Here is a 26,879-nt window from a genome sequence, read left to right on the forward strand (position 1 = left end):
GAGAAATATGCAGGAGCAGATCGCTTCTCTCGTTGGAGTACTCTCCAAAGAATCTCCAAGAAGGAAGGATTCGTCTCTGCCCATTAAGATATCTAAACCGTCCTTATATCAGGTTCGTCCGAGAGATTTATCTTCTTCGGACAACGATTCTCCAGTCAGGACCAGGAGAAGAGAACAACCCTATTGTTCGGACTCGTCAGTCTTTAACGTAAACTCTGCCAAGTTTCAGGCTCCTACCAGGCGCAAGGCGCCAGACAAGAGCGAGATTTCTCCCAGGTGAGAAGCGCCAGCCAGGCACGAGGAGCCAGCCATGCGCGAAGCTTCAGTTAGCAGTGATTCTTCATTTGGAAGTAAATCCTCTTCCAAACGAAAGACTCTTCGAGAAAACCAGACACCAGGCAAGATGGATGGACCTTCGAAAGTATCGATATCCACTTCGACTTCTCAGGGGATTGCAAAGATCTCTTTGGAAGCACAAGAGAAGAGAACTTCTAGGTCTGGCAGTCCTTCTCCGACCAGAAGTATTTCTCCCCGAGAAGGAAGGTCCCCAGATAAAGAGTCTGCCAAAAGAACTCGTTCCCCTACTGATAATTTGGAACTTGAGGATGTGTCTGACGAAGAGATTCCTACTAGCGAAGGCCTTTCTAACTGTAAGGTCTTAGCTTCTCTTCTCCTTCAAGAATTTGGAGATTCGTTAAGCCCAGCGGCTCCTCCTTCTCCTAGATCACTTTTTTCAAGCACGAAGACACCAAAGTCTTCTTCATTTTTAAAGATGAAACCAGCGATCTCGATGAGAAAAGCTCTGCAGTCTCTTAATGCTTGGATGAGCACTAAGAAAGAGTCCGTGAGAACGGTGTATTGCTCTCCTCCTTCCAAACTTGCTGGCAGGAGAGGCATTTGGTACAGGACGGGAGAAGCTACGGGCCTGATGCTCCCTTCTTCTGCAGAATCGGACTTTTCTAGCCTAGTGGAGTCTTCAAGAAGACACTCCCTTAATTTGGCTAAAGCTTCCTGGAGCATGTCCGAGTTAGACCAGCTCCTAAAGGGACTTTTCCACGTCTTGGAAGTTTTCAATTTCCTGGATTGGTCCCTTGGGGTGCTGGCTAAAAAGACCCGAGATCCAGACTTTCTTGATCCCGAAGTTTTACACAGTATCTTGTCGTGCATGGACAAAGCAGTGCAAGATGGTTCGGGAGAACTGGCCTCTCTTTTCGGGTCAGGAGTGGTTAAAAAGATATCTCTTTTTGGGTCCTTTTTGACCAAAGCGGTGTCCCCTACTCAGAGGTCAGCTCTTCTTTACGCTCCTCTGTCGGATCACCTGTTCCCTTCTCAGTTAGTGAAGGACATCTCGTCTACACTATCTGAGAAGGCAACTTGGGATCTATTGGTTCAATCTTCCAAGAAGAATCGCCCAGCAGCACCAGTTGTCAAGAAAACGGCTCGTACTCCTCTTGTGCCCTTTCGTGGAGGTTCCTCATCTCGACCCACAACGAAAAGAAAGACTTTTGACAAACGAGGAAGGTCTTCCTTCCGATCGTTCAAAAAGTCTAAATAGCTTTCATGTCCTCCAAACACCTGTAGGTGCCAGACTTCAAAAGTTTGTAGAAGCCTGGGCCATGAGGGAGGCCGACCCCTGGACTTTGTCTGTTCTGGGGAAGGGGTACATCTTACCTTTCCTAGACAGACCGCCCTTGTCTACAACTCCGAGGGAACTGTCGGCGAAGTACAAGGACCCTGTTCTGAGGGGGAGACTTCTTCAAACAGTGGTAACAATGTAGAACAAAGAAGCTATAAAAGGAGTACAGGATCCTCACTCCCCGGGATTTTACAACCGCCTTTTCTTAGTCCCAAAGGCTTCGGGGGGATGGAGACCTGTCCTAGACGTAAGCATTCTGAACCAATACATACGTGGAGAAGGAAAAATTCTCCATGGAGACATCTGCATCGGTTCTTTCAGCTCTGCGTCCGGGAGACTGGATGGTCTCCCTGGACCTTCAGGATGCTTACTTCCATGTTCCAATTCACCCATCGTCGAGGAAGTATCTCAGGTTTATGACTCAAGGAAAGATCTCTCAGTTCAGGGCCTTGTGCTTCGGCCTCTCGACGGCCCCTCAGGTATTCATGCCAGATGGCATCATCTAAAAGGGATAAACATCTCCCTTTATCTGGACGATTGGCTCATCAGAGCCAAGTCGGAGAAGCAATGTTTGGAGGACTTGAAGACAACATTGAATCTAACGCAATCCTTAGGATTGATTGTGAACCTCGAGAAATCGCAGATGATCCCCAGACAGAACTTAGTTTATCTGGGGATTCGGATGGATTCTTGGGGTTTTCGGGCTTTTCCTTCCCAGGAAAGACTCATTCGGGGCTTACAGAAAGTCTCGAACTTCCTAGGGAAAGAACGCAGCTCAGCGAGGGAATGGTTAAGCCTTCTTGGGACTCTTTCCTCTCTAGAACAGTTCATTTCCCTAGGAAGACTCCACCTACGCCCTCTTCAATTCTTCTTAAGAAGAACGTGGAATTGGAAAGAAGGACAATTGACAGACACTTTCTCGATTCCCTTGGAGGTGAAGAATCACTTAAAGTGGTGGCTGGTCCCTCTAAAGAAGAACGAGGGCATGCCTCTGGAGGTGCGGAACCCCGACCAAATATTATTCTCAGACGCATCAGAGAAGGGAGGGGGGGGGACTTTAGGGGCAAAAGAAGTGTCAGACTGCTGGAAGGAGGAACAGGAAGCCTGGCATATAAACACCAAGTAACTTTGCGCAGTTTTCCTAGCCCTAAAGTTCTTCGAAAAGGAAGTCAGAGATCAGGTGGTACAGGTCAACTCAGACAATACCACGGCATTGGCCTATATCAGAAAACGGGGGACTCATTCGTTTTCCCTTTACGAGATAACGAGGAATCTTTTAACATGGACAAAAGAAAGGAACATTACCCTCCTAACGAGATTTGTGAAAGGAGAGAAAAATGTGAGGGCGGACAGGCTCAGCAGAACGAACCAAGTCCTCCCCACAGAGTGGACTCTCCACTTGCAAGTGTGTCAGAGCTTGTGGTCCCTGTGGGGCAGGCCACTGATAGACCTGTTCGCAACTTTCCTATCCAAGAGGATAGAGAACTTCTGCTCCTCGGTGGAAGACCCGAGAGCAATAGCTGTAGATGCCCTTCTGTTAAATTGGTCAGGCCTACACGCCTACGCCTTTCCCCCTTTTAAACTACTAGGAGTAGTTATATGAAGAAGTTTGTGGCGTCAAAAGGGACAAGACTAACTCTCATCGCCCCGTTTTGGCCCTCTCAAGATTGGTTCACAGAGGTACAGGAATGGACGGTGGACTTCCCCAGATCTCTTCCAAACAGGACAGATCTGCTCAAACAACCCCACTTCGAGAGGTATCATCAAAACCTCCCCACTCTCTCTCTGACTGCCTTTCGACTATCGAAAGACTTGTCAGAGCGAGAGGCTTTTCGAGCAAGGCTGCAAAAGCTATTGCTAGAGCCCAAAGATCTTCAACCATTCGGGTCTACCAATCGAAGTGGGATGTTTTCAGAAGATGGTGTAGAAGGAAGAAGCTGTCCTCCTCCGATACCTCTGTGACCAACGTAGCCGATTTCCTGATTTTCCTTAGAGAGGAATCTCAATTATCGGTGTCTACTATAAAAGGCTACTGAAGTATGCTCTCAGCTGTTTTTAGAAATAGAGGCCTAAGAATAGCAGAAGACAAGGACCTTCACAACCTGATAAGATCATTCGAAACTTCAAAATCCATATACGTATTCTCGTACTCCTAGTTGGAACCTGGATGTGGTGCTAAAGTTCCTTTCATCCTAAAAATTTGAACCTCCTCACCTTGCTTCGTTTAGGGATTTAACAAGGAAATGTATTTTCCTGTTATCCTTAGCCACCGCTAAAAGAACGAGTGAAATCCACGCCCTTGGTTCGAGTTGGATTTAAGAAAGATTCAGCTATTTGTTCTTTCCAGACTCTGTTTCTGGCCAAGAACAAGAACCCTTCAAAACCCTGGCTTAGGAGTTTTGAAGTGAAGGGTCTTTCGAACGTGGTGGGAGAGGAGATAGAAAGATCTTTATGCCCGGTAAGGGCTCTTAAGTTCTATCTTAAGAAGAAGCAAGAACTCGGAGGATGTCAACAAGGTCTTTGGTGCGCTGTAAGAGATCCAAAGAGACCCATGTCCAAAAATGCTTTAGCATTTTTTGTTAGAAACGTGATTACGGAAGCTCAAGTCAAATGCACTGATGACTCCTTCAAAATGCTTCGAGTGAAGGTTCATGAGGTAAGAGCTGTGGCCACGTCTTTAGCATTTCATAGAAACATGTCTATGAAAGACATTTTAGATGCGACTTACTGGAGATGTAACTCGGTCTTCGCATCCCATTATCTAAAAGACGTCAAAGTAACCTATGAGAAGTGCTTCTCTTTAGGTCCTTTCGTGTCAGCGGATACAGTGCTGGGGCTTGGAACAAATACCAATCCTTAAATTTTTATATTTTTATATTTGTACATAGACCTCCCTTTTGAGATGGGTTCTTGGTTTTCTACTGACAAGGGTGCTTGATGTCGCACAGGCGGCCGTTACCTTTGTCAGTAAGGAACTGGGAATGTATCTTACAAGCTGGGTTGTACAAAATTTTTTTTTTTAGTTTTGTTTTTTGTACTATTACGTTATATGTATGTTTTGTGTTTGTTTGTTTTTTGGTTGTTTTTGTGAGGAGTTTGGGGATAACTCCTTGCAATCTTAGAACTAACACGGGTGTTAGGTTCAAGGTGATCGGGATCGTTGTGCTCCTTGAATAAGGTTCTTGTCAAGTAAGTGGATCAGCACCCATTGACATAGTCCTTCCAGGCTCTGCCGAGTAAGCGGATAAGACCCCTTTGGCAGACCCACAAGAACTCTTAGCCATAGATCAATATCTCGCTGAGGCTCTTGAGATGAAGCAGACTCCTGGGCAGTAACCATGAAGTCTTCCGTCTAATCAGGTAGGAACCAAGGTTTTACTTATTTATTACCTACAATGTATGTTGTGATTCCTGTCTAATTCAGTAATTAGCTGTCTTTTACCCTCCTCCAATGGTGTGAATCAGCTAAGTATATATCTGACAGGTAAGTTGAATGTATAAAAATGATATTGTTATGATACAATAAAGTTTTATACATACTTACCTGGCAGATATATACAATTAATTGCCCAACCAACCTCCCCTCAGGAGACCGGTGGTAGAGAAAATCTGATAGAAAACGGGAATGGTTCCTATTCCTGCCACCCAGCGGCAGGGCGGTAGATCACCTGACCTACCTGTAGTGTGTGCGCGAAATTCGAATTTCTGTCGGATGACGGAGTCTAATAGCTAAGTATATATCTGCCAGGTAAGTATGTATAAAACTTTATTGTATCATAACAATAATCATTTTTCCTTGGTCTAAAGCCAAATTGATTCTTCACCTCCCAGTCGCGCGGCGCGTGCACTGTCGGACAAGCAGTTTACTACCGAACTCCCTTGTTTGAAGCTTACGACCGTTCCAGCTGCCGCTAGTTACCTTCCTATTGTAAAAGACCTCAGGTTTATATAGTTAGGAAAAATGCAATTTTCGACAAACTGCCATTTCTCTCCATATTCATTCTCTATGTCCCATTATCACTTCAACCCCTTTTAGATTTTATCAGCTTTATTTCATCTAGTTACCTAACCACTTTGACTTCAAAGTCAATAATGTTGGAATCTGATAGTTTACCAGTGTACTAGATATATTGAGATCTCAGAGGTGGGACTATGTTAGAACTATTCCATCATTCCCATGGATTCAAGGGTTGGGCAAATTTCAGGGCCAGGGACTCCTAGCATAGATACAGTTGAGATCGTGAAACTTGAGTGTTTACTGTAGCAACCTTCCCTTTACCAAAAGAGAGTTCATTTCAGCTCTAGCTACCTGCAGTGACACAGCCCCAGGACCTGATAAGATTACATTTGGCATGAAAATATGTGTATGCAAGCTCAAAGTGCTTGAGTACTATAGAATATTGTATGATACCAATTGTCTGGTAAGCTGAGAACTATTGTAGCTATTTTTTTTTTTAGCTTATTATTACTTCAGAAGAAATTTATAGTGGCCAGTTGCATTGACATCTTGTCAGTGTGTGATGACTTGGTATCCACCACAATAATCACACTTACCAAAACACTTATCTGTATTAACAAAAACCCATAATTAGTCCACAAAAGGTGGAAAAATGTTCAAAACAAAGTTGTACAAACTCAGTTCAAGGGGTCAAAGAAAATACTCTAATAAAACCCTTAATTTGTTCCGACACGTTATACAAACCATCGGTCCTTTACACTAGGAAGATTGCTTATCCCTTAAACGCCGAATGGACGTATTAAACGTCGAGTCAAAATGTCTCCCGTATGCCGAATGGACGTACCATACGTCGACTCAAAAAAGTTTTTTTAAAAATTCGCGAAAAAATACTTATAGGCCTACCAGCCGAAAACTTTTGAATCACGCACCTTGGGGGATGCTGGGAGTTCACGGATCAAGGCGTTGTTTTGTTTACAATCGTTACGCAGGCGCGCAAGCGCGAATTTCTTTCTTATCGCACTAAAAAGTATCAGTGACACATCTCAAAAATTATTTCGTCACTTTGACATAACTTTTGCACCGTTTTAAATTATCCTTTACATGAAGTATTATATATGAAAATGTGCACAATTTCATGTAAAATACAACAAAAAAATATCCATGATTGTAGTTTTTATCAGTTTTGAAATATTTTCATATAAATAACGATAAGTGCCAAAATTTCAACCTTCGGTCAATTTTGACTCTACCGAAATGGTCAAAAAACGCAATTGTAAGCTAAAACTCTTATACGTATTCTAGTAATATTCAATCATTTGCCTTCATTTTGCAACAAATTGGACGTCTCTAGCACAATATTTCGATTAATGGTGAATTTATGAAAAAACTTTTTCCTTACGTCCGCGCGGTAACTCTTCCGAAAATTTTTTTTTCGTGCGATTGTCCTAATGTTTGCACCATTTTAAATTTGCCGTTACATAAAGTTTTATATATGGAAATGTGCGCAATTTTTTGCACAGTACAACTAAAAACAACCCATGGTTGTAGCTTTTATCAGTTTTGAAATATTTTCATATAAATAACGATAAAGTGCAAAAATTTCAACCTTCGGTCAACTTTGACTCTACCGAAATGGTCGAAAAACGCAATTGCAAGCTAAAACACTTATATACTAGTAATATTCAATCATTTTCCTTAATTTTGCAACAAATTGGAAGTCTCTATCACAATATTTCGATTTATGGTGAATTTATGGAAAAAAAAAACATTTTCCTTACGCCCGCGCGGTAACTCTACCGAAAAAAATCTGAAATTTTTTCTTGCGATTGTCGAAATGTTTGCACCATTTAAAATTAGCCGTTACATAAAGTTTTATATATGAAAATGCGCGCAATTTTATTTAGAATAAAACTAAAAATGATTGAAGGTTGTAGCTTTTCTCTTTTTTGAAATATTTGCATATAAATCACGATAAATAGAAAAAAAACCACGTTCGGTCAACTTTGACTCTACTGAAATAGTCAAAAAACGCAATTGTAAGCTAAAACTCTTACAATCTAGTAATATACAGTCATTTATCTTCATTTTGAAACAAATTCGAAGTGTCTAGCACAATATTTAGATTTATGGTGAATTAAAAAAAAACACTTTTTATCCCTCCGCGCGCCGATTTGCGGCCGCAAATCTCCGAAATGTGTATGTCGCATTCTCCTAATATTTACTCCTTTTCATGTTAAGCGTTTTATAGAGTTTCATATATGAAAATTTGCGCAAATTCATGAAAAATACAAACAAAAATATTTGAAGGCTGTAGCTTTTCTCATTTTTGCAATATTTGCATATAAATAATATATATATAAAAATTTCGACATTTGGTCAAATATAACTCGTCCTAAATGGTCGTAAACTGCAATTCTAAGCTAAAACTCTTACAGTATCGTAATATTCAATCATTTGTCTTCATTTTGAAACAAATTGGAAGTCTCTAGAACAATATTTAGATTTATGGTGAATTTTTGAAAAAACATTTTACGTCCGCGCATTACGAATTCATGCATTATTTTGTGATAATATTTTCTCTGTGTTGCTTTTATTGTTTTACAATGTGTTATATACAAAAATGATCGCAATTTAGTGTACATTACAACGAAAAAAAGTAACTTGTTACCTTTACCGTTTTGCGCACAGCGCGATTTGAATACAATTATATATAAATTTCGTTTTTGCGCTATTATATATCGCATTATTTATATATGATAATGATAATTTTTTTCATTTCTGATGGTTACATACTAAACTTCAGCCAATGAAAAAAAAAGGAGCCAAAAATGAACTCTTAATCTTGAAAACTAAGCGCGCTGTGATTTTTTGAAAAAAATATTTTTTCCGCTTCCGCGCTCACTCTGAAACACCTCCGGCACACGGGAGACAATTTTTTTTTTACCGCTTCGGCGTTTAAGGGTTAAGCGGCAGCTGGAACGGTCGTAAGCTTCGAACAAGGGGTAACGTAATTAGCAGCTTGTCCGCCAGTGTGCGCGCCGCACGACTGGGAGGCAAGAAATCACTTTTGCTTTCGGCCATGTTGGGTGAAGACGTGTTCGTCGCGCTCTCTGCCCGCTGATCGTCATTCGCTTTGAGTGTTTGTGTACCTTCTTCTGGTTTGTGTGTGTGGAAAAGTTTACTGCAAGTACGGTATCTCTTTTTCATTATTACTGATAATGGATCAAGGTGATGATAATTCTCCGCGCCCTACCACTTCATGCAGAATTTGTCCTGGTGTGGATGGGCGCCGCTGTGGGGCTTTCCGATCATTTTTGGAAGTGGATCCTCATGAATTATGTTCACGTTGCCGAGGGCGTGATTGCTCTCGGTCCAATACTTGTGTTGTGTGTGTTGATTGGTCCGAGGCGCAGTGGGTGCTGTACGAGGGGAGGAGGAAGAGAAGGCCTGCCAGGGAGTCGTCGGGAAGTTCTCCTGCGACTCCCTTGGTTACGGACACTTCTTCTTCTTTCCTTCCTCCCGCTCAGCTCCCACGTCTGTTGCCTTCCCCCGCGGGGGGTGGTTTCGGAGTCCTTCTCCTCTCTCGATCGTTCGAGTGTGGAGGAGGGCGCCCGTTACCCGGACATCCAGTTGTACTCGGGGTCTTCCGTGCTTTCGGGGTGGGGCACTTCCCCCCCGTGCGTGAGGGAACCCCTCTATTTGACCCGACTCTTGCTCCCGCAGGTAGGACTTCCGTGGGTGACGACCTTGGACAGGTGTGGGCTGCGCTTGGGCTGCTGCAGCGTCTAGCGGGGTCTGGGGCGGTAACCCATGGAGCGGTCACTACCACGACCACCACGATCTCCACGCCTGCTTATGCTGCTCCCCCTCACCTGGTCTACACTCAACATGCTGTGTCGGTGACGCCGTCTGCTGCCACCCAGGGGCCGGTCGCTGCCGTACCGAGGGGGGGGATGCCGCCACCGCCTGGGCTCTTCGCGTTGCCTGCCCCAGACTTCCGCTGTCCTAAGAGCTCGCCCCTGGACCGACCACCAGTTCCCAGGTTCCCGCTGGCTGCCGAGACCGAGAGGGTGATGGCTGCACCGGCCGTACTTGTCGTTCCTGCAGATGTTGTGGTTCCTGACGTTGGTTTGGCTGCCCCTGATGTCTGTGCTGCTGTTGATGTTCCTGCCGCCCCTTCCGTTGATGAGATGGTTGCTGCTCCTGCCGTGTCTGCCGCTCCTGTTGTTCCTGCCGTTCCTGCCCCTGTCCATGCTGTTCCTGCCCGCGGTGTGTCTTCCCCAGTCCCAGGTCCTTCCAGACAGGTGCAGTCAGGCCGTGTTGCTTCAGCAATAGCCCCGGCTCCGGCCTGGATGGAGGACCTGACGACTGTCCTGAGGGAGCTGACGAAGAAGAGGAGGAAGGTGTCGTCTTCGTCGTCTGCTTCGCCGTCTGCTGCCGCCTCTTCACCTTCGACTTCTAAGGCTCGCAAGCCGAAGAAGAAGAGGCTGTTCCCCCCCCCCCCCGACCCCCCCCCCCCCCCAGAAGTCTCCTTCAGGAGCTTCTAAGGGCCCGTCTCGCCTCGGTGAGACGGGGGGTTCTTCTGCTGGTCCTCCTGCTCCTTCAGGAGCGGGGCCAGCCTCCCCTTCCGCCAGGAAGAGGAAGGCGGGGACTAGAGGAGTTCCAGTTTTGGCCGGTCCTTCCTCGCCTGGTGTTAGTGGTCCTGCCACTAAGCCAGGATCCGGCTCGGTCTCTCGTTCGCGGAGATCCCGAGTGTACGCTCTCCCCCGGGAGACCGTGCAGCCAAAGTTTTGGCGCCAGAGTTCGCTCGGCGCCAAGACAGCGGCACGGAGCAGAAGGCTGGTGAGAGAGCCGCTCAGGTGGTTCCCGCCAGGCCAGCGGCCGCTCTCGTAGCGACCTGCCGGTACCTAGGGTGGATGTGACGGTCGCTGACCGGCCATGGGCTGAGGCAGGGAAGAGGTCCCCCCGGCCGGTGGTGCTAGCAGCTCGACGCGCCGCGAGCCCACCCACCAGTCCAGCCGCGACAGCGAGCGTTGCCGCTCCCCTGACCGACTCTCCCACAGGGACCAGTCGGGTAGGGAGAGTGGCAGCAGCTTGTCTGACGCGCAGGACCGGCGCCGCTGTGCTCAGTCCAACCGCTTGCCCCAGGCGAGCGGCGCGACCAGGCCTGCAGCTCGGTCCCCACCGCGGGTTGGGGATCGCCTGCAGCCCTCCAAGCCTACCGGTTCTGCCGGTGAGCGTGGAGGGAGCATCAGGTCTTCCTCTCCAGTGCCTTCAACCTCCTCGGGTTACACGGGGAGGGGCGAGACACCTAGGAGCGATCACGAGGGGCGTGCCTCTTGTGATCCCGTCCCGATGCCGTACATGCCTGGTTCGGTCCTAGGATCAGCCAGGACTTACGCACAAGTGGCAGGAGGAGACCGAGAGGGGTCTGTTGTTGTTCCTCCTTCCGAAGGAGGAGGATCCCGAGAGTCGGCCTTGTTGGAGGGACTGGATGGTCCTACTCCTCGAGACGCCGTTACCCCCGAGATCCAGAGGAACTTTGCCGAGGTTATTGCACTGATTCGTCAGCACAACGACCTCGGGGAGGGATCACCGCTTCCACCTTTTGAGCCCACGTCCCGGCTTGAGTCGTTCTGGGGCCCGAATAGGGAACCCAGACCGACGGTGGGCCTGCCTCGATCCCAGCTCGCCGACTCAGTGCTCAACCAGGTGGAATCTCTCGTTTCCGGACAGGAAGATTCGCTCAGGTCGGGTCGGTCGTCGAAGCTGCTTCCTCCTCCTCTGCAGCGACAGCGGCGATTTTATGTGCCATCTGAGGACCCGATGCCGCCTAAACAGGTTAACCCGGGGTTAGTTAGACTAACACCGGGTGTGTCTCTGCAGCAGCTCCTGTCTGAGAACCTATGGTTCTCACAGCAAGAGGCACAAGGCCTGGAATCTACCGCGATGGCAGCATTCCAGGCGGTCTCCTGGCTCGACCTGTGCTCCCTCACAGTGTCGAAAGTCGCGGCCAACCTTGGGGGCTCTGCCAGTCTGGAGGTAGGGCCATCTCCTACCTAGCCCACCAGACGGCTAACCTGTGGGCTAACCTGGTTCTTCGTCGTCGGGACGCCGTCCTGACACGAGTATCCAGGGGGGCTGGGCGTGAGGCGGCACTCGGGCTGCGGAACGGACCGGTTCGGAGTTCCTCCTCTCTCTTCCCAGACGAGATGGTGGACGCTGCGGTAGAGAGACGGCGCACTGATGACAGTGACCGTCTTCTCCACCAGGCAGTTTCGAAGGCGGCTGGGCAGCCTCGAACTGCGGCTAAACCCAAGAGTTTGGCTGGCACTTCCTCGGGGGCTAAGACGGCTACCACGTCTTAACCCCGAAGAAAGACTCTGTCTTCTTCTTCTGCGAAGGGGGCCTCTAACCAGCCCTCCTCCTCGCGAGGAGCGGCAGGAAAGAAGTCGAAGAAAGGTGGGAAATGCTAGGGACGGCGTTCCCCTCATCTGCTGCCGAAAGTGGGGGGGTGCCTGGCGAGCCATTGGGCAACTTGGCAGCGCTATGGCGCCGAGACCTGGGTAGTAGACGTCCTTCGGGAGGGATATCTACTCCCCTTCGAATCTCGACCACCCCTCACTTCCCACCCGGTCCAACCCCTGACGTATGTCAAAGGATCCACAAAGGACATCGCTCTTCGACAGGAGATCCAGACCATGCTGAGCAAGGGAGCTGTAGAAATCGTCGAGGACCAATCACCGGGCTTCTACTGCCGCCTTTTCCTGGTGGAGAAGTCTTGGGGGGGCTGGTGCCCGGTGATAGACCTCTCTCCTCTGAACCATTTTCGCCAGACTCTGTTCAAGATGGAAACGGCACGTTCCATGCTCGATTCCATCAGGGGGAACGATTTCATGCTTTCGGTGGACCTGAAGGATGCGTATTTCCAGATACCCATCCATCAGTCCTCCAGGAAGTACCTCCGCTTCATCCTCGACGGGACGGTGTACCAATTTAGGGCACTTTGTTTCGGTCTGTCAACCGCCCCACAGGTGTTCACGCGAGTGTTCACTCTGGTGTCTGCTTGGGCCCACTCGAACGGGATACGTCTGTTGAGGTATCTCGACGATTGGCTAGTCCTGGCGAGCTCCCGCTCGCAGTTGCTACAGGACAGGGATCGACTTCTCAGGTTCTGCCGCGATCTGGGGATCGTGGTAAACTTAGAGAAGTCCGATCTCAAACCCAAGCAGAGGATGAAGTACCTGGGCATGCTGATTGATACGGTAGCAGGGCAAGTCTTCCCCACAGACTTGCGGATCAGCAGGTTCAGGGAGGCAGCCAACCGGTTTCTGTCTCGACAGAAGCAACCAGCTCAGCAATGGCAAGTCGTGATCGGCCACCTGTCGTCACTCGAGAAGTTAGTCCCTCACGGGTGTCTTCACCTGCGGTCTCTTCAGTGGAGACTAAAGGAGAGTTGGTCACAGGCTCAGGACCCGCCGTACTTCCCCGTGGCTCTCACGGAGGAGGTGAGACGGGACCTCGCTTGGTGGCTGGACGACAGGAACCTCTTAAAGGGAGTGCGCCTCACCACTCTCTCTCTCTCTCTCTCTCTCTCTCTCTCTCTCTCTCTCTCTCTCTCTCTCTCTCTCTCTCTCTCTCTCTCTCTCTCTCTCTCTCTCTCTCCCCGGAGATGTTGCTGTTTTCAGACGCATCCACCGAGGGTTGGGGCGCACACCTGGAGGAGTTGCTGGCTGCAGGTGTGTGGGACAATCACAACAAGCACCTTCACATCAATGTCTTGGAACTCAAGGTGGCGTTCTACGCTCTCCAAGAATTCCAGGACCGCTTGGTGGGACACTCGGTGGTGTTGATGTGCGACAACACCACAGTAGTGGCATATGTCAACAAACAGGGGGGACTGATGTCTCTCCCGTTGCACCAGTTGACAATGCAGGTGCACGAGTGGGCCATCGCTCACTCGATAGAGCTGTCAGCACGCTACATCCCAGGCAAGAGGAATGTAGTAGTGGACAAGCTCAGCCGTCGGGATCAGGTGATAGGGACCGAATGGTCACTACACCCAGACATGGTGGAAAGGCTCTTCAACCTGTGGGGGCGTCCAGTTGTCGATCTGTTCGCCACCCGGCACAACAGAAAACTCCAGGTTTTCTTTTCAGCCGTGCCGGATCCATGGGCAGCTGCAGAGGACGCACTTCAGCAGTCCTGGAACAACCTCTTCGCCTACGCCTTTCCTCCATTCTGCCTGATTCGCAAGGTGATCAGTCGAGCGCTGGTCACCCCGAACCTCAGGATGATCCTGGTGGCTCCCAGGTGGCCACAGGCCGTCTGGTATCCGGATCTGCTGGCTCTTCTCGCGGAAGCACCAAGAGAGATTCCCCCCTGGCACAACCTTCTCGCCCAACCGCACGTCGAACGGTACCACCAGGCAGTCCAGTCTCTTCAACTTCACGGCTGGCTGTTATCCACCATCTCTTGCAAAAGAGAGGCTTTTCTTGCAGCGCATCAACAGAGATGGCTGGACACGTCAGGCAGTCCTCTGCAGCTGTGTACCAGGGAAAGTGGGCCGTCTTCTGTGGTTGGTGTTGTAGACAGGGTCTCTCTCCTCTCAGAGCCACTATTCAGCAGATAGCGGATTTCCTGGTCTTTCTTCGCCGAGAGAATCTCCTCTCAGTCCCCACAGTCAAAGGATACAGATCCGCCCTGGCTCTGGTCCTGAAACTGAGGGGGTTGGACATCTCGGATTCGTTCGAGATCTCCTTGCTTATGAGGAGCTTCGAAAGGTCTTGCCCACCCAGGGAACTCAGGCCCCCTGCGTGGGACGTGACTCTCGTCCTTAGGAGTTTGACTCGAAGGCCATTCGAGCCACTCCGAGAGTCGTCAGACAGGGATCTGACTCTCAAGACCCTCTTCTTGCTGGCCCTGGCATCGGCGAAGAGAGTAGGATAAATTCATGGTCTTTCGTATGATGTTAAGCATTCCAGGGGATGGGGATCTGTGACGCTCGATTTCATCCCGAACTTCGTGGCTAAGACTCAGAATCCGTCATTCCCTGACGACAGGTTCGAGTCTTTCACAATCCCCTCCTTAATGGATTTCACCGACAACAATATGGATGAGATGCTGCTTTGTCCTGTAAGGGTGCTACAGCGCTATCTGAAGAGGACTCGACACCTCAGGCCTGAGTGTCGACGACTCTTCGTTAGCACCGGGGTTACCAAGAAAGAAGTATCCAAGAACACGCTTTCTTTCTGGCTGCGTGAGGTGATCAGGAGGGCGTACGAGACTGATGGTAGTGACGACACCCGTCCCCTTCGTCCGAGAGCCCACGAAGTCAGAGGCATTGCCCCGTCAATGGCGTTCCGCAAGAACTTCTCCGTGGCGCAGGTCCTGAAGGCTGGGGTCTGGTCCAACCAGACCACCTTTACCTCCTTCTACTTTCGGGATATTGCCCACAAGTCCTTGGATACCTTTTCCTTGGGACCTGTGGTGGCTGCTCAACACGTTGTGTAAGCTTACCCAGCACCCTAGCAGGCAGAACAGCATCGATTCCTTGGTCTGATTGGAAGAATGAATGTGGTGAATGAGAGTGTGACTGGCTTCTCTTCCCCATCTTTCTCTCCCTCTACCTGTGGGCAGAGGGTCTCGGTCGTCACCATGCTGGAAGAGGAAAAGATGCAGGTAAGCTACCCGACAGAGCTCCAGTCTATTCCTTTCGTTAGGAATAGGTGTAAATATCCTCCACTTCCTCCTACAAGGGGGGGGGGGAGTGGATGCCAACAAGAGACAAACCCATAACTTTATGTTGCCTCTTGCAACAGGAACAAAGTTCTTGCTTGCTAGTACCAAGAGATACGCTTGCCTCTCTCTTAGTACTTGGGTCCAGAGGTCTGACCATTGATCCTTCGGTACACACCCCAATCAATTGGACAGAGGCTAGGATCCCTCCCTCTGCTCTTGACGACCAGGGAGGGCATCCAAGGTTGGACGAACACCAGTCTGTTCTTTAAGACTCAGGTCCTCCAACCATTCAGTGAGTCTTCCTAGTGTAAAGGACCGATGGTTTGTATAACGTGTCGGAACAAATGGCAATTTGTCAAAAATTGCATTTTTCCTAACTATACAAACCTGAGGTCCTTTACACATAGTCCCACCTCATGCCACCCCTCACTCTGTGTTTTTCTGGGCCTAAAGCAAATGTGATTCCTCGCCTCCCAGTCGCGCGGCGCGCACACTGGCGGACAAGCAGCTAACTACATTACCCCTTGTTCGAAGCTTACGACCGTTCCAGCTGCTGTTTAAGCAATCTTCCTAGTGTAAAGGACCTCAGGATTTTATAGTTAGGAAAAATGCAATTTTCGACAAATTGCCATTTTAATACACAAATTACAGACAGAAATGACACCTGAAACTTATAAATACAATAAATAATTACCAACACTCACATTTAATACCTAACACAGAAAACAACTACACACTTGAATGGGCAGGTCATCAACACTATATACCAATGGGTAGAGGGTCCAGAAAGGAGGAGACCAATGAAAAGAAAGAATATCCTGCCAAAATACACACTAAATACCGATGACTCCTCAAAAATAATTTATGTAGACTGTTCTCCACGTCTGGAGAATCACTCGGGGTGGTTGGGAAAAGGAATGGTTCCCAAAAGCTGTGGCAGAGGACAGAGTTCCACTAAGTCCTGCCAAGACTACAGCAGTGCTAAGCGGCTGTGATCACTTTACACCAAATGCAGGGGCAATACCTTCATACCTGATATCAGAGAGGTCCCCCTAGGTAGCTTAACTAAGCCAAGGGTTGCTGAAAGGAGCTGAAGAAAATACAATCCTGGAAGGTGGAGAATTTCACTCACCCCGACTCTCCAAAATCCAAAAGATTCCAGGATGCTTAGCTACAGCAACAGTAATATCTTTCAGCGGCAGCAACAGGAGTACCTTCTTGAATAAGGCTCAGAGAATGACTGCCTAAAACTCCTTACAGAGTCTCGCACAACCCTAGTATAATGAGGGTTTCTCCACAAATAAGCATCATGAAAAATAAGAATACATAGTCGTTAGTCAAACCACCAACATAAACAAGTAAACAAGGAAAACTTGGTCAATGGAAGAGAGAAGATTCATCAAAAGTGGGGGTAATTGTGGTTTTCGAAGACTGGTGTGGCGATTCAGTTGGAACTTTTTGTATGTGAAACATTGCCATTTAGGCCAGCAGATGAGACTTGAAAAACATAGCTCAATGAATTGGGCAACTGTTTAATAACTATTATGATTATTGTTCAGAAGATAAACCCTATTCAAGTTTCCAAAGAATATGGTTTTCATTAGAGAGAAGTAACAGAGCATAATGAAAAATACAGAAAGAAGAGATCACCTAAGAAAATAAAAAATAAATTAAATTAATAAATCCGTAAATAGGTAAAAAAGTAAGTAAATTATCAAAATACAAGGGGAGTTGTATTTTGGGTAGAAATGCATTTCCTCTTCGCTTGAACCTTTGAAATTCCAATTGCACCCTCATCCTCAGGAGACTTCCACAGTTTGACAGTGTGAAGAATAATGGACTTCTGGAACTGCAAAGTTCGACAACAAGGTACAGTTACTGCATATTGGTGCTGCTGTTTAGCACATCTGGCTGCTCTCAGCAAGAAAAGGGGATCACAGATCAATTGTGAATGAAAAAGATCTCTGTTGAAATATAACCTATGAAAATTTTGACAGACAAGAAACCATCTGCTGATGGTCCAAGTCATGACTGCTAATATTAGGGAACAGTAACCTACAACTACCAACTACTCTAACTAATAATAACAATAATAATAATAATAATAATACGTCCGTTTAGATGATGCAGTATATGGTTTAATCTAAGTAAGTTGCAATGTTATAAGAACATTAAGGAAGGTCATGGGGACCTGGGAATAAGTTGTTTAGCATAGACAGAAAAGTAACTGGTCATTAATTGAAAGATAAAGTAATACGACTATTTTTGGTAGTCAGTCTGGCATGTGGGTCTTAAGGTGTAGCAGTGTCTTTCTGTATTTTCTTTTATATTTGATGATCTGTCTTTGTATCCATGGTTTGGGTTCAAATTATTGTTGGTTTTACTTATTGGTATTGTTATTTTCCTGTTGGAATAGTTGGACTTTTATTTTCCAGGTATTTCTGCCACCTGTTGTCAGTCTGTCTCGTATCATCTTAGTAGTAGTGCTTTGAGTGGTTATTATACAAATATTTTTTATGATAGAAAATTTGTTTTTGTTGGGATTTTGTAGACAGAAAATTTGTTTTTGTTGGGATTTTGTAGACAAGATGTGTAAAAATATGTACATCATGCAGAGGATGTTTTACACACAATGTCCTCTATTAATTTCTAATTTTTTACAGATTGCATAAATTTGTCATTGGAATTCAGTGGTTGAAAATTGGAATGTTATCTTCAGGATTGCCATTTACCTCCACCCAAATGATTAAATCCAGTGTTAGAATGTTTTTCCTCCATTAATATTTTTTTGTCACAATGTTTTAACTTGTATATTTAATGTATAACCTAATGACCAAATTCTGGATTGCAGATCACCAATCATTAAACATGTTTTGTGACTGACTGGTCTTCAGCAAACAGGTATAATGAAATTTTGGAAACAATCCTTAAATGACAATTGTCTGTTTTCAACACTTAAAGTTTATTCAGTACAGTAGTTGAATTTTTAAGGAGTTATGATTTATTAAATAAGAAATTTATTAAGACTAAACCCTTGGGGGCTGGCTTCATTACAGTGAAAATTATGAAGTTAGTGTTTGATTAAACTATTTAGTAATAAAAATCATAGTAATCCATGTAAGCAGTAAAAATTATTAGATATCTTAATCTATGACAGCAATCTGATTAAATTCGTCTGCTTTTCTTGTGGCATCTTAAATGAAAAAACACACATTTTTTATAAACATCATTTGCAATTGACTGAACTGCGATTCATTTGAACTTGCAATTGCAAAGAGGACGTGTGATGAATAGAATTAAAATCTTAAACCAACAGTGGGAATAAAATATTGGTCAGAAGATTGAAGCAATTGCGAAAAGTTAGAAGAAACAATGGGAAGAGTTAATACATAGCAGATGAGGATAGGGAAATTATATGTAATGATAGAAACAGTATATACTTCGAAAAACTGCTAAAAGGAGAATTAATACGGGCTGAGACCCAAGAAGAGTGTACGTACATGAATTAAGTAAGTTTGTGGTCAGTCTGTGGGATCTCTGGAAAATTGGTAATTGGAGAGTGCTTTTATTTATGGAAACTTTTTGAAGGATTTGTTAGTTACCAGAGGTTTTAGAGGTCCTACAATGTTGCCATAGAAAGGGGAAATGGGGGTACGCATCACTTTAACAGTATATTAGAATGCAATAGCTAAAGTTGAGGAAAGGCAGCAAAAGATTGGCGTCATGAATGCAAATAAGGCGTTCATTCCTTTAGCAAGCAGCTAAATTTTTACAAGGTGACTGGAATGTTTTAAAAGAAAAAGAAAGAATAGGCTCTTAGAAAATTATATGGAGAAGCAATTGAGAAAGATGGTGTTCACAGGTAGAAAAGTTGCTTGATACTGTGAAGAGAAATGAAGTGGAACAGTAAGTTAAAGTTGTGTATATTGTACATTGTAAGCAGAAGGATGGCAGTTGGTGGGAAGCTGGAGAAGTGGAGAAAAGCCTTGAAATGAAATTTACCATAATAAGAAAACCTGACAATCCAGTAATGATAAGAGTCTGATACTCTGTGTGTGTAGGGTTTTTGTGCAGTTTTGACTTTGTACCTGTCCTAGGTTAAGAAAGAGAACAGAATAGTTATATGATTATTTATAAACTAGACCTTTAATTTCCAGTGTATTCACACAGTAATGGTCTCTAAATTCAAATTATTTAGTTTGTTGTACAAGCATGATGACTTATTCAGATCAAGAAATGTGTGTTAATGTTTCAAAGCTTCTTCCCATGAAAACAGTTACATCATGGTCAACATTTTCAGCCATAATAAGGCAATCAACAGTGCCTAATCTGGTAGGGATTTTAGTGATTTCTGTGTTGTTCTCCCATAAATACTGTACTGACATTGTAACAGCTGTAGCTGAATCAATAAGTTGTGATTTGATTTGAAGATGCTGTTTTGAGTTGCTTTCTTGGTGTGAAGCTGTAAGTAGCTGCAAGCATTTGGTTACTAAAATCTTGAATTGTCAGGAAAAATACATGCAAAGAAAGTGTCAGGAATATGCATAGCGTTATTTATTATTATTTTCTTTTTTTGCCATTACATTTCTATGAAATTCTGTCATTCATTCCAACATAATCTTGCCTATTTGGTAGAACTTAGAAAAGGCTCTATAAGCAGCCTAAACCTAATTTGTTTTGTTTGAGAAACAGCTTGTCTACTTTTGCTGTGGCTACCTCAAAAACATCAGCACAATATTAAGTTTGCCCAGGACTATTACCAATGACACCTTTTATTATTTTCCACTTCAGGCTCATATTATTCTTGTCAGGATCAGTAGTAAATTGTCACTTGTTGATCTCATCCATAGTTAACATTCTTTGTCCCTTTCCTAGCTTGGCAGTTTTTATATTTAATTGATAAAAAGAATGAATTCTTTATAAACTTCATTGGAATTACACCGCATTTGAATTAAGTTGTAAAATTGTATTTATTTGGGATTGGTGTAATTTGAAATGTAAAGTATAAAATCCTTACATATTTAGGTCTTTAATTTTACAAAAAGGCAGTCCCCGGTTATCGGCGGACTTGGTTGTGGTGATCCGGTTTTATGGCGCTTGCCTAGCCACATAAAATCAGCAATTTATGGCGCCATGACGTGCCATGTTCCAGTTATTGGCACCATAAGGTGCCAAAAATAGAATTATGGTGCCATAACATACTTCACAAAGGCGCCATTAACCAGTTATTGGTGCCATAAGCTCCATAAATTGCCAAGTTTCGGTTAATGGTGGTTTCCGCTTATCAGCACCCCGCCTAGAAAGGAACCCCCACCAACAACCAGGGACTGCCGTAATACTATACATACGTATATTCAGTGTGTCACAAAGAAATGCATATATACAAACTGTGCTTAGTTTGCCTACACACTCACCTTGTTTTGTATCATATATGGTAATGCTTAATCAGTTTTGATGAATGGTGCATGCTCTCAAATAACTTCTTGTCATAGTTAGGGTGTATGTCAAAGGATCATTAGTATGTAATGAAAAATGTCCAAACATTTGGCAAGTTTCACTAGAGGCACTTGTTTAGTTCTCATACCATGTTTCTCTAGTAATTGTGTGTGTGTGTGAGTATGTGTGTGTGTTTCATAGTTTTTTTATCATGGGTATAAATTCATTTTAGGATAACTTTATTTTTAAGATTTAAATTTTAAATTTTGTATCATTTTGGGTAGAACATACAGACAACAACTATACTTGAGTCTTTCTGAATGCTTTGAAGAGTGACAGCCTATAATAGGTCTCTTAGTTTCAGTAAAACAGAATATAGTTCAGTGAGGTTAATTAAACTGAGTTGGGAACTTTTCAAGACAATTGTAGTCATTGGCTTGGTAAGATATATTCTACAGCTTGCCAGTTCATGTCATGTTTTGTTGTATGCATTGTAGAAGTAGATTATTATGGTTGCTTTTGATATGATATGTACTTCTGTAATACTACCTTTACAAAATCTCTGTTAGGTTCTGTTCACAGGAAGGAGTATTTGTGCGGTACATTGTTCGACAGAGGTTTTTGGAACTTCATAAGTTAATGGGGATTACTTTTGAGTATGATGTGTTGCTTCTTCTGTAATTTTGCTAAGACCAAAAAAATTTTCTTCACCCCCTCCCCCTCCTCTTTGGGCCCAGAATCACTTTTCAGTTATCTAGGCAGTTTGTTTACTAACAAGAATGTGTTATTTTAATAAGCTAGTAGTACTTGTAGTGAACTCTGATTTCCCTTATACTATAAGCAATATATATATTTTTTTAGTTTTCTTCTATTTACTGTAATTGATGTCTACATTAACACTGGTTTTAGATTCTATACTTTTCCCCTTCCTTTCCTCTTAAACAGTCGAGGAGGAAGTAGACGGCGCAGATACGAAGGTGAAGATTTTGGGCCAAGAGTAAAACGGTTGAGAGGACCACAGAATGTAAGAGGAAGAACGGAGAAGCCAAGTAAGTTTATCAGTGAGTGTCCAACCCTTTTTATTTGTTCTTTGTTTTAGATTTGTATTATGAAACTAAGGGATACAGAAATAAAGCTGTAATATAGATTGTCTTCATGTATGCTGTCAGTAAAGAGTTCAAAGTAGTACTGTTCTCTAGTTCATACTGCTTTAGTCATACCTTTTACTCATGTTTGTTTCATTACCCCTGAGAATAACCATTTTATCAGATGCAATCATTTATTAATTCTGATTTTATCACATTCAACCCTAAAATATCAGAGAAAGCATTAAACCAAAGGAGTATTTAGAAAATATTTTTAGATAAAACTGGTTTTGTCACTGTATCCGTAAATTTATAAACATTAATTTTAATTGGGATACCTTTTTTTTTTTTTAGCTTCTGTATTTCATGTTAAAATTTGTTTATACTGGCTCTTAAAATCCCTGTCATAATATTGGTCATGTAATTTTTGTGTCAAGTGAAGATAATTCAATAAGAGTATTTTTCTGTCCCTTGTACTGCATATGTCTCATTATTCAATATACAGTGGTCCCCTCGTATTCGCTGGGAATGTGTACCCCACCCCCCCTGCGAGTAGTTGGAACCCCTATCTATAAAAGCGCTTAAAATTGCCTGGTTGCGTGGTTGGTATGGTGTTGGTGTCCCACCTCGGTTGCGAGTTCGATTCTCGGCCATTCCATTGAGGAGTGAGAGATGTGTATTTCTGGTGATAAAAGTTCACTCTCAACGTGGTTCGGAAGTCACGTCAAGCCGTTGGTCCCGTTGCTGAATAACCACTGGTTTCATGCAACGTAAAAGAACACCATACAAGCCTATTTTGTTAGTTAAAACTCGAGAAAAACCCACTCAAAATGTTTATATGACCTATTTTTTTTTAAATAGTTTTATCATAAAAAGTGCATTTTATGATGGAGAAAAAAAAAAAGAAAGGAATATGTGGATATTCCTCATTGAAAAATACAGCGAATATGCAAAGTTCCCACGAATAATGGGTGGATATGTTCCACAGAGAAATCTGCGAATGTATGAGACCGCGAATCAGGGGGCCCAACTGTAGTTGTAATTTTGTTTTAATATTTCCTCATGTTTGATCATTAGTATACTAAATGGTAATGATACTCAAATTTATTGTTTGATAAGAGTTTGTACATGAAATACATTTTTCCAGCCACATACACACGTGAAAGGGCAAGGGAAAGATCACCACAGTACCGAACTGTACAACGTCGGGAAAGTTCATACAATGGTAACAGTAGTCATAAGATGGTGAGTATTGAGGCATTGTGAGTTCTTACACCATGTGTTGAAAGTTAGATTAGAAATTACTAAGGTTGAGAGTGTCTTTGGCTTCTTGCAACTTTGCTTGTACATACATATTGGTGGAAATCACCTACATAGTATATTGTATTACAGTTATGGTGAGGTGTCAGTCAGGAATAAAGTCATTAATAAATAAAACAGTTGCTGTACTGAGTGTTGTATTCAGTTCAGATGAGTATTCTTCACTTGAAATATCATTACTACTAGCTACAATTTATTGCAAAAGCATAGGTATTGGCACTAATATTTAGTCACGTTATATTCGTGGATTGGATACATAGTACTGATTTCGAACAGAGTAGGTAATTTATAAGATTTATACCTAAAAAAGTAAGTTTTATTGTTTGTGATTTGCCTTTTTTGCAGACATATCAAGATTTCATGAGAGAAATGCGAGAATTTCACACACGAGCTCCCAGTAATCTACCTCCTATGGCGTTTCCGCCTCCGGTAAGAATGAATAAGCATACACATGGGTATTATATGTATGGACATATTTGTATATTCCATATTCTATTATGTTAGCATTACTGAGTTCATGATTAATTAAAGTGGCTTTTTCAAGTATGAGTTTTCATATATATTTATTGATAAGAATAAATGATAGTAAAAGTTACTCAATAGATACAGTGGATGATTCAAAATAATTTAAAAGTATAGTTTAATGAATTTTCTTTCATTGAAACTTTGAGACACTTTTGATTGCGAGTCTGTGATGATGTTTATTGTAAATTGGGCCCATTTCTGTCTTGATTTAAATTAAATGATCTTTACAGCCTCCATTTGATCCAATTGGTCCACCAAGATATTATGATGGACCTCCATTACCTGAATATCCATCATCTTCTCGATCACGTTCTGAAAAAAGACCATCTGCTGATGTAAGTGAATGTTTGTTTTTTGTTTTGTTTTGCTGAAAGGATAATGGCACCAAGATATACAGGCGGTCCCCGGGTTACGACGGTTCCGGCTTACGACGTTCCGAGGTTACGACGCTTTTTCTTAAATATTCAATGGAAAAATCCGTCCTGGGTTACGACGCTTGTTCCGAGGTTACGACGCTGACACTTCCGACGCTCCGAGTTAACGACGCTTTTAAAAAACTCATACTATGATAAAAATCCTTTATAGTTTAGCACAGTATATTAATAAAAATAAGTTTCTGGTTAGAATACAACAAAAATTTTGAGGTTATGATGATTTTCGACACTTTTTATGTCGTATTTTTCTATGATTTTTAGTGATGCCTCATATGCGGAACTAGTTTCCAAGCGAATGAATACATACTAGCTTGCGGTGCGCAAAGTTTACATATAACAGTCCAAAAGCACAAATAATGAAAAAAATCATTGCTTGTTTCCAGTAATAATAACAAAACGAAGTTTCTGGTTAGATTACAAGAGAGAGGTGTCTTCCGACGCTCCGAGTTAAGGACAGAGAAGTGTTCGTTTCGTTAAACGGCCTCTGACTCATGCCAGTAAATGTTTTGTTGATACTAATAATATAAGCCTATTTAAAGATACGTTTACTTTAATTAGTCTATATGATACGTAAATAGTAATCAACTGTTCTTGTAGCCCTCAAGATTTGGCAAAATCGAAGTATCCAAAGAGAGACATTATCCAGTACACTGGAACCTTGACATACGAATTTAATTGTTCCGTTACCATCGTCGTATATCAAAACAGTTGTATCTCAAAGCATTTTTGTCCCATTTAAAATAATGTAATATGTATTAATCGTTCTAGCGGTATGAAACCACACCTAAACAACAGCTAAATTACTATAATATACACAATTTATACACAAATAAACGAGTAATAACACACATAATGATAAAATAACATAGCAATGTGATAAATGACAATAAATGTTAATAAAATCAATAAAAAAAGAAAGGAATTTTACTTACCACAACGAAAGATGACATGAGGCCAGCAGGGGGAGAGTAGGGAAGGGTGGCAGGGAACGATTTGTTCTCTTTTTATTTACGTATGTACACTAATAACTACGTAATAAACACAAATGAAATAACATTGCTAAACTAATTTATTTTTTTTACTTTAATCAGTTGTAGTTTAGAAATAATGGTGATGCCTTTGGAAGGTTTTATGCTTTGCTATAATTTCATGTTTTGCTTCCATCGGAAATCATTTTCTTGGGTTTTTTCTTATCACCTGCTTTGTCTTTAGCTTTGAGACCCATGGTTAATAATAAAATAGACAAAATAACACGAAAAATAGGCGCAAATACAACGAACTAAACAACGACGTGTTAACATGCAGCACCAACAAACAAACAGACTGAACGCCATTTATCGGTCGCCTATACAACTAACACTCATCGCAAAATCGTATCTCAAATATTTCGTTGTATATCAAAGCTTATATTTTCGCAAATTTTCTGTTGTATCTCAAAACATTCGTATATTAGGGCAATCGTATGTCAAGGTTCCAGTGTAATTTGATCAGAGAGAGAGAGCAGAGAGAGAGAGAGAGAGAGAGAGAGAGAGAGAGAGAGAGAGAGAGAGAGAGAGAGAGAGAGAGAGAGAGAATATGCCTTGGCAACAATGGTCACCGTCTCGGGGATTGACGTAACATTTATTTTCTGAAACAGATAGGGACAGAGAAGTGTTAGTTCATTAAACGGCCCTCTGACTCATAGCAGGAAATGTTTTGTTGATACTAATATATAAGCTATTTAAAGATACGTTACTTTAATTAGTCTATATGATACGTAAATAGTAATCAGCTGTTCTTGTAGCCTCAAGATTTGGCAAAATCACTCCAGGTTGTACATAAAACTTCAAGAATGTAGTGTCACCAGAGGGTTACAATAGTTTTTACCTTCAAGAACCAGCATTCTTTATGAAAATAACTGCAGGTTGTACATAAAACTACAGAAACAACATGTAGTGTAACCAAAGGATTACAAGTAAGGTTTTTATAACTTTTTATTAGTTTAAGACATATTTCCAAGCGTCGTTCCGGCTTACGATGATTTTCGGCTTACGACGCGTCTCAAGAACGGAACCCCCGTCGTAACCCGGGGACTGCCTGTACAAGTAATGTTGCTTTTTTTTGTGTGTGTATATTTAACAAGGTTACAGATAAGGAAGCGGTTTCATTTTCATTTTATTCTTTTTACAGCCCTATGATCGCAGTGTGGACGAATTTCTTCAAAGAACTCGTGATCGAAGAGAAAGAAGTCGTGAGCGTCGCTATCGTGAGCGGAGATAAGTTATCGGTTTTATTACTGAAATGTATTATTTTGCTTTAAGTGCAAAGAATTATTATTATTCTTAGGGTTCCTTAGGATACAGATAAGGAAGTGAACTGTACTACTTTTTGAAAAATGGGAGGTCTGTATTTTGGAATAGCTACCTCATTTATTGTTACAATAGCCTTTGTCATTTTTTTTCTTTTTTTTTTTTTTTTTTTTTTTTTTCTTTTTTCTTTTTTTGTCAAGCAATAAACAACTGTCTCCAATTTGGAATAAAGTAATTATGAACATTTAATTAAATTTTCTATTGGACATTTCCAGTAATATATGTGTGTGTGCGTGTGTGTGTAGCAAGGCTACAAATAAAATTTATTTGGAATAAGTTTCTGTGTTTTGAATATAGATCCTTTTCTATTATACTTGGCAAACATCATTGTCCCTTCATCTGCCTATCTTGTATGGTGGGAAAGATGAGAACTCCACCATCTTGGTCTCTGGTGGT

The 26,879-nt window shown here is 43.1% G+C and overlaps 1 protein-coding gene across 3 annotated transcripts; it reads left to right on the forward strand.

Annotated features, from left to right (window-relative positions):
* Positions 1-4,801: 4,801 nt before the first annotated feature.
* On the forward strand, positions 4,802-26,759 carry LOC135209573 (SET-binding protein-like). 3 transcript variants are annotated; one of them, XR_010313385.1, is made up of 5 exons: positions 4,802-21,832; positions 23,004-23,101; positions 23,522-23,605; positions 23,932-24,036; positions 26,305-26,759. XR_010313385.1 is itself a non-coding variant. In XM_064242247.1 (5 exons), exons 2-5 carry the CDS (start codon positions 23,099-23,101, stop codon positions 26,392-26,394), a joined length of 282 nt encoding a protein of 93 aa, XP_064098317.1. In that variant the 5' UTR covers positions 15,922-21,820; positions 23,004-23,098; the 3' UTR covers positions 26,395-26,759. The 3 variants fall into 3 exon arrangements, 2 of the variants coding, with proteins under 2 accessions (XP_064098317.1, XP_064098316.1); XM_064242247.1 differs by having other exon boundaries at positions 15,922-21,820; XM_064242246.1 differs by having other exon boundaries at positions 15,925-21,832.
* Positions 26,760-26,879: the final 120 nt, after the last annotated feature.

Source organism: Macrobrachium nipponense, chromosome 38 (assembly GCF_015104395.2).
Source record: "Macrobrachium nipponense isolate FS-2020 chromosome 38, ASM1510439v2, whole genome shotgun sequence".
In the NCBI taxonomy this organism is placed as follows: Eukaryota; Metazoa; Arthropoda; class Malacostraca; order Decapoda; family Palaemonidae; genus Macrobrachium; species Macrobrachium nipponense.